Here is a 15061-nt window from a genome sequence, read left to right as displayed (position 1 = left end):
ATGCTATTAAACTCACACAAACACACATACTTTATGCTTAATCACAAACAATCAATCATTCATACATGCCTAATACGTTATACTTTAATTCATACGTGCTGGAACATTCTTATGTGGAATACTTGTCATTAACTTCGTACAAGCCTCCCTTAACATGTGTAGCGCTATAGGAGTAACGCACCACCCATATTCTTGAGGTCATGTTAAGTTAAAACAGAAGGGTCTTACCGTTCCTACGATAAGATAACGCTAGCGGTAATCTTTAGATTAACATTTATAGTTGCATGCCAGTCATATTTTAATTTTAGATAACAAATTTTGCGTGTGGATTTTTTTAAACCTTTTTATTTTATGCTAGTAGTTAAACTTGTATACTCGCCAATACTTTTTGTATTGAACTATACTTTGAAATGTGTTGCAGGAAATTGACGACGATGATGAAATCTAGTAGGATTGACTAGAAACGCATCTTAGAAAATTAGACTTCTTGTTGTATTTTGTTTTATGTACTTGTTGTATCTGTTTCATGAAAAAGGTTGTACTTCGTTTCCAATATTGTACTTGAATATTATCAATGAAATGAAATTTGGTTTTGTTAAATATTGTCGCAACACAGTGTTATGAAGCCTCTAACAATCTCGTTTTCGTCTCACTCTGATGTTTCCGCCATCAGTTGGAGTGTGACACACCAAGATGTTCAACCTTTGATGACGAAGGTTGATCTCCCTAAAGCTATCTTCCAGGGCTACAGTGAGGTAGTTCACCCGGTCTATGTAGACCTCCTCCACCGTTGTCATTTCTCCAATCGACTCTCTCAAAGCGTAAACATAGCGGACTAGAGTGGTTTCAAGAGAGAGTCTTCTCCCTTGCGGTTGTTTCATGAGCTTGTTGAAGACATACCGCTCTGCTGGCTCGACATGCTACACTGATATTTTAGCCCAAGAACCTTTATTTTAAGTTAAAACTATTTGGGTTCTTGCATTTCTGACCATAAATAACTTAAAATAATGTTATAAAATAGTAGTTTTGCCAAAATTTGGGACTAAAAATCTTGCTTTTAACCTATCAATTGAAGCTTTTAAGCTTGAAGCTTCAATGAATGTTGTTGAAGGTTGAAGAAGAAGAAGAAGAAATGACTAAAAGTGGTAAAGATAAGAAGGTTTAAGGAAACCTTTTTAAGAACCTACCTTTTCAGGTATGCGTGCAAGATCAGGAAGGATCTTAGTTTTTTAGGAATGGGTCCAAACATTCTTCTAATGGCTGACTTTATAGAAAGTGACAGCACGTTGACACGGCCCCGTGTCCAGGAAGCACGTCCCCGTTTCGCCTGCATGAGTCAGAAAATGTTGTTCGTTAGTGACACACGGCCCATGTCAAGGTAGACACGGCCCCGTGTTAAAAAATACGGGAGGCACGACCCCGTGTTCTTTTGACACACCCTCATGTCTGGAAGTAGATAGGACACGGCCCAGTGTTTGAGGAACACAACCCCATGTCTTAGGGTTTTTATGAAGTTATGTCGGAATTTTCAAGGAACCATGTTTTATCGGGGGGGGGGGGGGTTCCTTACTGGTTGGAACGACACCGAAATGCCTGATGTACCTTAGGTTCAAGCGAGAGGTACAAAAACACAAGAGGTTGTCGGAAAGGTAGAAACCTAAGCTAAAAATAGGAGGGTGAAATCTTCCTTTATTTACCTTTTTTGGGCTCTTGCTAAAGAAGGTATGAGTCGACTCGCTCTGGTCTAAACCGTCGGTGTGAAATTCACACACTGTAAAGGAGTCCATCATTGCGAGGTCGATACATGGACGACTATCGCGTTTGTTTTCGCACGTCGCTAGGGCAGATTTATTGGCCTCGGCTATAGAATCACCTTCGTTTCCATTCCTTGATGAATATCGCGCCTTCATCATGGATTCTATTTCTTTAAGTTTTTGGAGAATCCTCTTTTCTATTTGACATAATTCTTCCGAGCTTATGTCTCCTATGGAAGAGGGTTTGTCACACCCCTTTCAGAGGCGGAAACACTGTCACACCCCAACCGATGGCGGAAACATCGGGATGAGACGTACAAATTGCTCAAAACAACATAACACTAAATGTGACAATATAATTTAAATCATTTTATTAATAACCAAAGTGAATTACATGGTCTCAAATAAACAAGCAAAATTTCAACAATAATTCAAAATGCTAAAATGGGTTTCTAAAGCCATCCTAGCTTGTTTCTTGGTTCTTGTTCAATCAACCTGCAATATGTATTAAAATAAATCAACAAAACATGTTGGCGAGTATACAAGTTTTCATACATAGCATAGTACTTGTTTAAAATGTTTACTCATATCCAATTGTGAACACATTACCATATTGACAGTATATACTCGAAACGATGTTACTCTACGTGTCCAAACCAAAGTTTAACGCAATTAAAGTGTCCAACCCAAAGTCTACAGGGTGGTTTTAACATTGTTTAACCTAACAATACTCGTTAATATAACGAGAGGGGCGTTTCTCAACCTATAGCGCTACCATTGTTAGGGGAGGCTTGCAAAGTTAATGAACACATAGTCATGAGTGTTTACAATAGCATAACATTCTAACATGAATAAAATGTTTCACATAGCATAAAGGATAGAGTGTGTAAAATGTTTAACGTGTTGTGTGATGTTTGATATAGAATACATATTGCACCCAAAAGTGTAAAAGTGAAAATGGGTCATGTATACTCACCTTTGATTACATTGCGTTTCTTGGGAAATAAGAAGAGAGTGAATTGGATCCAAGAGAGTTGCAACAAGCGCAAGAGATTTACCCTATTTGTGATTTAAGGATACGTTAAGAAAGATTGATATAATGCTTAAAATAATGTTGGGAATTTAGTGGACAATATTCTCATTTCATAATTGATTTTTAATTAGGTTTATGGTGTTTATTTTGTTTATTCAATTGATATATGTAATTATATTACAAAACTTACTTTTTCCTAAACGCGACAGATGTTCGGTACTTATATAAAAATAAATGAATTTATTAATTTCTATTGAAAAATAAGAAATATAATAACATTAACAATAATATTATTGGTTTTCATTTGTCATCTTTTTCATTATAATGAATCACATACGTAACAGTAAGGATGTATATCTTATGTTCCATTTTTTTTTAGTTTGAAAGAAAAAAATTATAAAAGTTCATATTCTTCAAAAAAAAAAAAAAAAAAACAACATAGGATCGACTGTTTGTAAAATTCTCATAAGTTTATGTTATTAGAACATTAGAAAAGGTGTGTAAAAGTATTAAATATCTTGCCAGTCATCTTAACAACTGACATACTTCATTTTCTTCCTTTAATTTAGTCATGCATTCATATGTCCAGAACCCAAACCATACATCACCCACCATTTTTGAAGTTGGTAACCATTATAGTAGTTAAGTAATCGAATAAAACAAACAAAAAAGAGAATTGATAGCGAAATGAGAGTATACCGGAACGAAACGGAGTGAAGTTCCGACGTAAAAACTCTGATGTCGATGTAAAAGATTCATTAAGATAGGGGTGATTCCCACACTTGGTGATGATTTTCACTCAGCTATACTTTGATTTTTGCACGAAATCTACCCTCAAGTTAGGAGTGATATCCAAACCTTGATGGGAGTTTTCCCACTTCATACTCTAGTGGACCCTTATCTTATGATAAGTACCAACCACGTTAGGGTACGATGTTATCAAGTTAGAGGTGAAACTCGCATCTTGTTTAACTAGTCCCACTCCTCGATTTTCAATCTCGCCAAAGTTTCGATTTTCCCAATCGATTAAGGACGTGTAGTAACTGGAAGGACAAATATCGCTAGTCGCTTCTCGATGAGAGTATTTGTCTATTAGGCCAAAACATGTTTCCTTAATTCGAAAAGGACTTCGATTCACTTTGGAATTGTCGTATGTTACGTTCCGTGACAATCCATGTTTTACGTTGAATCTCTTTTATGCTATCTCAATTTTCATGTGTTTTACATTTGCACGATATATCATTTCAATCTAATACATGCATGCTAGTATGTTATACCGGATTCGTGTTACTGGTTTATTCTTATGTGATGAACTTGTCCTTTAATCCACACCTTAACATGTATAGCACTATGCGTAGTGCTATAGGAGTAGCGCCCGCCCGTATTCTAGTGGTCATGTTAAATTAATAACATTACACCCTCTTCGTTGCGACGATGTTGGGTAGTCAACTTTGCGGTACACGATGGGTTGACACGTTTATTCACATGCCAGTGATACGTTAATCTTGTTAACTAAGTATGTCATGTGAATTGGTCTAAATTTTTATGCTAATACTCATATTTCCCAAAAATGGAAGCTTATCATCAAGATAGGAGTGATTTCCTTACCTTGACGATTATGTTCGCTCAATTTTCAACTTCACCAATGAGCTAGGGGTGATGTCCTTACCTCAGAGGTAGTTGCCAACTCTCTTTCGTTCTCAATGAAACTTATTATTTTTTCAAGTTTGGAAACACGAATCGCACTATCTTCGCAATCTAAAACAAATAATAATAACCTCTCGTGAACAAACTAAATTAACGATGCTTTCATTATCTATGTTACACTACGTGAAATTCATAATTATGCTATGAGAAACTAGTTGAACCTTTTACACGCTATGTGAAACTATCTGCTATGTGAAATTATTTGAAAACTCTATGCTATGTGAAATTATATGCTATGTGACACATTCAAGAAAAACAATTTTCCTTAAACAAGACATTATGATCTAGTCTCATCTATTCTCTCATTTGAATCTTTAGATGTCATCTTTTCAAAAGTTTTCCTCTTAGATTTCGAGGACGAAATCTACTAAAGTAGGGGAGACTGTAACATCCGTAAAAAAATGGATATCCAAAGTGTAGTTTAAATTTCAACAAATATATATACTAAATTAGAATTTGATTATATTTAAATATATGAGATAAGACTGCAAACATTTAGAAAAAAAAATACAAACATGTTTCAATTTGGTGGTCATGGCCATTAGAAAAAAAAGTTTAATGATTTCTCTCGCACGGATTTTTTCGCTGATTCGCGTTTTTTTTTAACACAAATCAGTAATCATGGCCACCCAAAACTCACGTCAACCTTTCCTTTTCCGATTTCGGAAACTTCGACACATATGGAATGCAAGCTAGAATTAGGAATGGATTGATTTCGGCACCTCAGTAATTCCAAAATTCGGTGGATTTCCAAAACGAGATCGAGGCTATGACACTATATAAATACCAAGCTATTCTCAACCCTCAGTTCACACACATCTCGATACCCTCTAACGTTCCCTCTCGATCTCTCTACATTTCAAAACATCTTGCCCTTCGCCGGAGGAATCGGAGTCTCGTCGGAGCCACGAACACACCAGATCTTACGTCGGAACTCAAGACGCTGCCGGAACTTCGCCAACCAACCCGCACCCCTGTAATAGGTTGGTCTCCTGTCGAATGGTTAACACACTCAAACATGACGTACGGGAACTCGGCTCGGCTAGTTACGTGTTCGGTATACCTTTGTAACACCCCGCCCCGATTAGGGCTGACGTGTTACACAATTCGGTAATCAGAGACAATTAATAACTTAATTAAAACATAAATTCCATAGGTTTAAAAACAAAAATTCCCAAAATGGCATAACGGTCTCAACAGAAAAACATAAGTGTCTAAATTTATTGAATATAAGGTTTTATTAAACTCCTTGTTCCAACTCTAGCTTTTTATTATCACTCTTCACACATTTCCCCGATTTCCCTAAGTACCTGTTTAAGACATAATAAAAAAAAACAACAAAAAGAAACGGTTGAGCCAAAAAAAAATTGCCCAGTAACGGAGAAACAATAGCACTAACACATAAATGATAGAAGCAATACACTAAACACTTTAACGATGCAAACAATACAATACGCTGAATAATCACTGATGAATACTATAAAGGTATATTAGAAATACCCATGTGAGCCACTAACAATAAACACTAACACTTTGTACATTAGCTGCAGTTCCAATGCACCATTATGTAGAGGGGATGTGGGCACTCACACCTATCCCACTACCACTAACACTTACACTTACACTCCTAGGATCGATCCATACGCCTCTAATTAATAAGTGCAATCACTTAGCACCCAATACAATATAGAGACGCCGTGGGCCTTTCGCACCGCCACGGATGGTGCACGTCAACTGTGCCTATGATGACGCCCTATGTCCCCATAGGTGGATATGCTCGGGTATTGAGGTCAATAAAACGATTCACTCAAGTCAAGGCAAATACACTAAGGATACACCAAGGCTATATCACATCTAGCCAATGATCAATAATAAATAATAATAATAAAAACTTGTGGGAACATGCGACAATGAGTGAAAAAAATATGTAACCTATCGCATGCGTATTAAAGGCAATATTTCAATACGAGGTGTGTAACAACAAATCATAGAACGGTGACGATGGATACTACAATATTATGAAGCGAGTAAACACTTTACGCTATGAGTGATGGACCGAATATCCGTGCACTATGAGAATAAAGAAAACAAAACAATATTATGCTAAAGCAAGAGACCACAAAATCTGTACCTTAGCTTAAACGTAACAATGTAGACGCAACAAGTCCTCACTCGAAACAAAGTCCTACATATTAATCGTGTTTTAAATTAGATTGGTTACTATATATTACATTCATTTAATTTATGGAACCCACTGAATGAATTTAGTTATTTAGTTCGCACTAGTCTCATAATGTTAAAAATATCATTCATCCTATTTTTCTTGTTTCCTTGATCAACAGAAACAACCTTTAAAATTAAAGGATTATATTATAGTTTTATCAGATGCCCTCCAGTTTATTCAAGTTGACAGAAGGCAAACCATACATGACCTGGTGGTTTTGTCATATATATATATTCCTTAATACTAAATCTTATTGGTTTTGTGTAAACGTACAAAAGTTAGGAACTTCACTTCCAAAATACTTTTATATCATGAAAAAAAAAACAATGTAAATCATTTTAGGAGAGTTATTTTATGAACCGGTGGTGGTCGTTGGTAAATGAAACTTCTAATACAAATTTAGAGTTACATTTTCGTTTTCCTTTTCTTTGTGTCAATCGCATAAAATTTCCACAATGTAGGTAGAATCCACAACTGGTATGTTACACCAGCTAACAAAAAAAAAGGAGCATGTACAGCCAGAAACGATTAGAAAGGCTCACTTCTATCGACTTGAAGGAAACTAAGTTTATGTATGCGAACTAAATTTTGTTTGTTCATAGTGTCACTATTTTATCTACCAGCTTTGTTTTCATATAATGTTTTCACCAACAGGTTAGTGCCGATACCTTATGTCGAAGAGAAAAGACGACCGGCGTGGTGCAATGTAGGTTCGCCACAGATCTTCAGATCACCACTAGTCGATGGTATGGTGATGGATCGAAGATTTTGTGCTTCCGAGTGTACAACTGATACGACGACCAGAATCTAGTTAGAGGTTAATTTATACGTAGGTGGGTTGAAATTATATAGCCACTATACCAGAGATAGTCGACTGAAAGAGGAAGCTTACCGAACGACCGATCAACGTGGTAGCGGTGCTCAGTGGTCTTCTGTACCGTTCAACACACGAACCGCAGGCGTAACAAACAAGTTTGGTCGGTTCAGACTGGTGGTCGGCAGCGACGTTTTCGTCTGTGCACTTGAAGATTAAAAGAAAGGTTTAAGGGAGATGTGGGTTGGCTTTTGGAAGCGTTGCATAAGGAATGATACCACCGATTGAGATCGATTAATAGGGGTAAACCACCGTGTCAAAGGAATACGAAATCCCGCAATATAAGCCAGTCTAGTTTTGAGAAGAAGAAGGTCCGTGAAAATTTGTTTGGTAAATTGGAAAGGATCGATGATGACAATCTCCAATATAATTTCTTAATCCATTCCCTTATTTAGTTATTGTATACTTTATTTAACTTTACTATTTTGTTTTTTTTTTCTTTTTTTTTTTTCGTTTGTCGGTTCCTACAATTTCTATTTCTACTACAATTGTGTTTAGAAAGTAGTATAATAGTTCATATGATTATTTATTTTGATTCTTCGTAAAAACATAAATAGACACAACAATCTTTAACTACTACTACTTTTATTATTATTATTATTATTATTATTATTATTATTATTATTATTATTATTACACTCCAATTAATTGTGGTTTAAAGGTTGACCAACGTTCTTGACGTTGAATATCCGACATAATAATATGTCGCACTACTTATGACATTTATTTCATTAGGGATTTGAAAGATTCGTATATTACAATTCTACCCCACTTAAAAGAAATTTCGTCCTCGAAATAAACATTATATTACACTACACAGTACGGGTATTTCAACTACCTACCCCTTAAAATAATTTCGTCCACGAAATTAGCGATGACGAAAGTGGTATACTATTCATGTTACAGATCAACCTTAAGAATAACGATAAAAAAGCTGCAAACACAATTAGCAAAAGAGTCGAAAAGGCACACAAGTTTTATACACAGAAATTAAACTATTAGGAACACTAACCTTAGGTTTCGAATAAATATGGATATTGAGAACGGATCGCTTCCTCCGATTCCCAAGTGGCTTCACGTTCTGGATGATTTTTCCACAAGATTTTGACGAACGGACAAGATTTCTTACGCATCACGCGTTCTTGTCGGTCCAAGATAGCCTCGGGTTCCTCTTCGTACGATAAGTCCTCACGAATCTCGTGCAGAGAATAGTTCACAACATGGAGTGGATGATAATTATACCCACGTAACAGTGAAATATGAAACACATTATGCACATGCGACAATTGTGGCGGTAGAGCTAACCGATAAGAAACTTCGCCAACCCGTTCCAAAATTTCGAAAGGTCCGATAAAGCGAGGACTCAATTTTCCCTTTATACCAAAACGTCGGACACCTCTGCATGGTGAGACTTTTAAGAATACTTTTTCACCAATATTAAATTCCAAAGCCCTTCGGTGGCGATCAGCATAACTCTTCTGTCTACTCTGGGCTTCCTTAAGTTTCTCACGAGCAATAGCAACCTTTTCATTCGTGATCTGCACCAGTTCAGGACCCTCAATCATCTTTTCTCCGACCTCGTCCCAACATGTGGGAGCTCGACATTTACGCCCGTATAACAATTCAAAAGGTGCCATGTCGATACTAGCTTGCCAACTATTATTGTAGGAAAACTCCACCAAGCACAAGTATTCATCCCAGTTTCCCGTCCACTCAAGTGCACATGATCTAAGCATATCCTCTAAAGTCTCAATAGTACGTTCAGACTGTCCATCAGTTTGCGGATGGAAAGCAGTGCTAAATCGTATCTTCGTATCCCAAGCTTTTTGGAAACCCTTCCAGAACCGTGATGTGAAACGTGGATCTCTATCACACACTATAGATGATGGTGTACCATGCAATCGAACAATCTCACGAAGGAATATTTCAGATAGCTTACTCACCGCGTACTCCTTACGAATGGGCAAGAAATGAGCAGACTTTGAAAGTCTATCTACCACAACCCAAATAGCATCGTTCTTCATACGGGTTCTTGGTAGGCCAGTTACAAAGTCCATAGAAATATCATCCCACTTCCAGACAGGAATATCTAAAGACTGTAATAATCCACTAGCCCGTTGATGCTCAATCTTCACTTGCTGACAAATCAAACACTGGCTCACATGTCTAGCTACATCTTCTTTCATACCACTCCACCAAAAATGTTGCCTCAAATCCCTATACATCTTTGTGGATCCAGGGTGTATAGAATAAGGTGAACTGTGTGCCTCAGTCAGTAATGATTCACGAAGAGAGGAATCATCTGGCACACATAAACGCTTCCCACACCATATTGTTCCATGTTCATCCACTCGAAATTCTGATTGTTTCCCTACTTCTATATTTTGTAAGATCGCCCAAAGCTCACCGTCTTCTTTTTGAGCTTCCTTTATCTGAGTGATAAGGTTAGGTTCAATCTTCAGTCTAGCCACATAACCATCAGACTCACCAACATGTATACCAATCTCCATGCGTCTTAGGTCCGATAGAATATGAGGCTCAAGGGTTAAGCATGCCAAACCCTCAGAGTTCTTCCTACTCAGTGCATCTGCAACAACATTTGCTTTACCAGGGTGGTATTGAATGTTGGCATCAAATCCTTGAGTAGCTCTAGCCATCTCCTCTGCCTCATGTTAAGCTCCTTCTGAGTGAAAATATACTTGAGGCTCTTATGGTCGGTGAATATGTTACATGTCTCCCCATACAAATAATGCCTCCAAATCTTAAGTGCAAAAACAACTGCCGCTAACTCTAGATCATGAGTTGGATAATTCACCTCGTAGGGTTTAAGTTGACGCGAGGCATAAGCAATAACCTTTCCATGCTGCATGAGAACACAACCAAGCCCTTTCTTTGACGCATCACTGTATATATCGAATCCGCCTGTGCCAGAAGGTAGAGTAAGAACAGGAGCGGATACTAGCTTCTGTTTCAATGTCTCAAAACTCTTTTCTCGATCATCGTTCCAAGTAAATTTTACCCCTTTCCTCAAGAGTTGAGTAAGAGGTAAGGCCAAAATAGAAAATCCCTCTACGAAACGTCGATAATATCCCGCTAGCCCAAGAAAACTTCGAACTTCGGTAACTGACGTTGGTCTAGGCCATTTAGTGATAGCTTCCACCTTTGATGGATCCATTGTGATACCTTCCGCTGATACAATGTGGCCTAGAAACGCCACTTGTTCAAGCCAAAAGTCGCACTTAGAAAATTTTGCGTATAACTTCTCCTGGCGTAAAGTTCCTAGAACAATGCGAAGATGGTCCTCATGCTCCCCTTTACTTTTAGAAAACACCAAGATGTCATCGTTGAATACAATCATGAACCGATCCAAATACTCATGGAATACTCGGTTCATAAGATCCATGAAAACAGCAGGAGCATTTGTCAAACCAAAAGGCATGACTAGAAACTCATAGTGACCGTACCGGGTACGAAATGCTGTCTTATGGACATCATGATCTCTGACCCTCAACTGATGGTACCCTGATCTGAGATCAATCTTTGAGAAAAACTTCGCTCCTTGGAGTTGGTCAAAAAGGTCATCAATACGCGGTAAAGGGTAGCGATTACGAATGGTGATCTTATTCAACTCCCGGTAGTCGATGCATAAACGCATGCTACCATCTTTCTTCTTCACAAACAAAACCGGTGCTCCCCAAGGTGAAACACTAGGTCTAATGAATCCAAGTTCCAAAAGTTCTTGCAGCTGTTCTTTCAATTCCTTCAACTCCAATGGGGCCATACGATAGGGTGCTTTAGAAATAGGTTCAGATCCGGGAATCAAAATCAATAGTGAACTCTACTTCACGTTCAGGTGGTATCCCTGGCAATTCTTCTGGAAAGACGTCAGAGAAGTCTCGAACAATAGGAACGTCTTCGACACGTGGTGTATCCACTGAGGTATCTTTAATAGAAGCCAAGAATCCCTCGCATCCATGGGATATAAGTTTTTGAGCTTTAAGAGCAGAGATGATTTTAATGGATTTTCGAGGTTGAGATCCTTGATAAATACATTCAGGATTCAGAATATCACCAAAAATGACTCGTTTGGAGTGACAATCAATGGTAGCTAGATGCATGGATAACCAATCCATGCCTAGTATGACATCAAAATCTCCCATTTGCATGGGATAAAGATTCGCTATACGAATAACATTTCCGATCACAAGCGGGCAATCTTTATAGATGTGAGTAATAATCGAAGAATTTCCCATTGGTGTAGAAATAACTAAAGCTTGATCCAATGGAGAAGGCGTAATTTTAAGATGTCGGGCAATTAGTTGTGAGACTATCGAGTGGGTTGCCCCAGTATCAAATAACACATACAATTCATGCTCACCCAAATAAATACTACCCGAAACGGTACCTAATAAATCGATAAACAAAGAGACACAAACGATTGTATGAAAATCATAAAGAACTAAGCAAGAAAAAAAAATAATACTACTAAAAGGAACATTTATCGGAGACGGTACCTGGAGCATTAGCAGCTTCCCCTGCAGTCAATGAGAAAACACGCCCTCCAGTAGTAGGTGGCACAACAGGTCCTCTAGGGGTATCAGTTGGTCGGTTACCAGCCTTTGGGCACTCATTAATCTTATGCCCCATATCTCCACACTTAAGGCAAGCCCCGGTAAGTCGACGACAGATGCCTGGGTGACGCTTGTTGCAATGGTTACACACTGGAGACTGGGCAAGGTTCGAGTTACCTTTCTGGTTTACGGGTTGAGCTTGGGTTGGTGGCTGGTAGGGTTTGATCTGACCCTGATTTTGGCTTCTTCCCTGCCATGGTCTATTATTCCTTCCCGATGACCTATTCCCCAAATTGTTTTGATTATTTTGAGTAGGTGCTTGAGACGACTCACTAGTGAACGGAGTGCGGTACTCGTCTCTGTTTCTCTTCCTACTATTATTGGAACCACCCAAAAATTCTTTGTTCTCCATATCAACCTTTTTGGCAGCCTTAGCGGCCTCTGCAACAGTGGGGAACGTTGACTGGATGATTGCTCTACGGATCCGATCACAAACTGCCCATTGATATTTCTCTGCTTGTTCCTCTGGTGTTCCAGCAGCTGACCCAAGAAATCCAACTAGTCGATAAAATCGATCAGTGAAGTCAGAAAGTGGTTCGTCATTCCTCTGACGGATATTCTGATACTCTCGTGTGTAAGAACTCTTATCCACGCTGTTAAAATATTTCTCGAAGAAAATAGCACGGAAATCTGCCCAAGGTAAATTCTCCACAAATGGGTCTCCTCCTCTTTCCTCCAATACACCTTCCCACCAAGTTTGCGCATCTTCTTCTAGTTTATATGATGCTAATCTCGATTTAAATTCATCGCCAACTCCCAACGCCCCGAAATATTTTCTCGATATGAGCGATCCAATCCCTTGCTACAATTGGAGTGGTAGCCTTTGTGAAAGATCTCGGTTTCTGTTTTATGAACTTATCTAGCCAATCACCAATTACACCGTTTGGGTTTGGGTTTGGGTTTGGATTAGGGTTTGGATTTGGATTGGGATTAGGGATCGGATTAGGGTTGGGGTTAGGGTTTGGATTAGGATTCGGATTCGGTTCAGGACCACGCACGGCCTGAACAAGTGCAGGCAACATAGCAGTAAAGGCCTGAGTGATAGCAGCTACGATAGTTGGATCAGGCTCATTTGGTCCACCACCATTACGACGACCAGAGTTGCGTGTCTCACGACGAGGAGGCATCTAAAAACACAATAAGAATTTAGATAAAACAAATAATAAGGACTTATTGCATAACGAAATACCTAAACCAATGTCTACCCAATCCTCACATGTCTTAATTATTTAGTTAAAGTTTTCTACAGGATAGAGCCTAAGCTCTGATACCATAACTGTAACACCCCGCCCCGATTAGGGCTGACGTGTTACACAATTCGGTAATCAGAGACAAATAATAACTTAATTAAAACATAAATTCCATAGGTTTAAAAACAAAAATTCCCAAAATGGCATAACGGTCTCAACAGAAAAACATAAGTGTCTAAATTTATTGAATATAAGGTTTTATTAAACTCCTTGTTCCAACTCTAGCTTTTTATTATCACTCTTCACACATTTCCCCGATTTCCCTGAGTACCTGTTTAAGACATAATATAAAAAACAACAAAAAGAAACGGTTGAGCCAAAAAAAATTGCCCGGTAACGGAGAAACAATAGCACTAACACATAAATGATAGAAGCAATACACTAAACACTTTAACGATGCAAACAATACAATACGCTAAATAATCACTGATGAATACTATAAAGGTATATTAGAAATACCCATGTGAGCCACTAACAATAAACACTAACACTTTGTACATTAGCTGCAGTTCCAATGCACCATTATGTAGAGGGGATGTGGGCACTCACACCTATCCCACTACCACTAACACTTACACTTACACTCCTAGGATCGATCCATACGCCTCTAATTAATAAGTGCAATCACTTAGCACCCAATACAATATAGAGACGCCGTGGGCCTTTCGCATCGCCACGGATGGTGCACGTCAACTGTGCCTATGATGACGCCCTATGTCCCCATAGGTGGATATGCTCGGGTATTGAGGTCAATAAAACGATTCACTCAAGTCAAGGCAAATACACTAAGGATACACCAAGGCTATATCACATCTAGCCAATGATCAATAATAAATAATAATAATAAAAACTTGTGGGAACATGCGACAATGAGTGAAAAAAATATGTAACCTATCGCATGCGTATTAAAGGCAATATTTCAATACGAGGTGTGTAACAACAAATCATAGAACGGTGACGATGGATACTACAATATTATGAAGCGAGTAAACACTTTACGCTATGAGTGATGGACCGAATATCCGTGCACTATGAGAATAAAGAAAACAAAACAATATTATGCTAAAGCAAGAGACCACAAAATCTGTACCTTAGCTTAAACGTAACAATGTAGACGCAACAAGTCCTCACTCGAAACAAAGTCCTACATATTAATCGTGTTTTAAATTAGATTGGTTACTATATATTACATTCATTTAATTTATGGAACCCACTGAATGAATTTAGTTATTTAGTTCGCACTAGTCTCATAATGTTAAAAATATCATTCATCCTATTTTTCTTGTTTCCTTGATCAACAGAAACAACCTTTAAAATTAAAGGATTATATTATAGTTTTATCAGATGCCCTCCAGTTTATTCAAGTTGACAGAAGGCAAACCATACATGACCTGGTGGTTTTGTCATATATATATATTCCTTAATACTAAATCTTATTGGTTTTGTGTAAACGTACAAAAGTTAGGAACTTCACTTCCAAAATACTTTTATATCATGAAAAAAAAAACAATGTAAATCATTTTAGGAGAGTTATTTTATGAACCGGTGGTGGTCGTTGGTAAATGAAACTTCTAATACAAATTTAGAG

General features: G+C 37.9%; 1 protein-coding gene across 1 annotated transcript; it reads right to left on the bottom strand.

Moving 5' to 3' along the window:
- Positions 1 to 11398: 11398 nt before the first annotated feature.
- LOC110906492 lies at positions 11399 to 13497 on the bottom strand. The gene is made up of 4 exons (XM_022151615.1): positions 13471 to 13497; positions 13102 to 13350; positions 12107 to 13025; positions 11399 to 11997 (listed from the first exon to the last, which is right to left on the bottom strand). The coding sequence occupies exons 1-4, from the start codon at positions 13495 to 13497 to the stop codon at positions 11399 to 11401; spliced, it is 1794 nt and encodes a 597-aa protein (XP_022007307.1).
- Between the last annotated feature and the right edge of the window lie 1564 nt (positions 13498 to 15061).

This window comes from Helianthus annuus, chromosome 14, assembly GCF_002127325.2.
Source record: "Helianthus annuus cultivar XRQ/B chromosome 14, HanXRQr2.0-SUNRISE, whole genome shotgun sequence".
Lineage (NCBI taxonomy): Eukaryota > Viridiplantae > Streptophyta > Magnoliopsida > Asterales > Asteraceae > Helianthus > Helianthus annuus.
The sequence above is the reverse complement of the archived record's forward strand: the minus strand, read 5'-3'. Positions and strand labels throughout refer to the sequence as shown.

Excerpts from the sequence above, each read along its gene's own strand:
- LOC110906492 (XM_022151615.1), bottom strand. The coding sequence starts at position 13,497 with ATGGTATCAGAGCTTAGGCTCTATCCT. Across the intron at positions 13,026-13,101 it reads CAAACCCAAACCCAAACGGT|CAAGGGATTGGATCGCTCAT; the intron begins GTAATTGGTGAT and ends CTCCAATTGTAG. Across the intron at positions 11,998-12,106 it reads GGAAGCTGCTAATGCTCCAG|GTACCGTTTCGGGTAGTATT; the intron begins GTACCGTCTCCG and ends TCGATTTATTAG.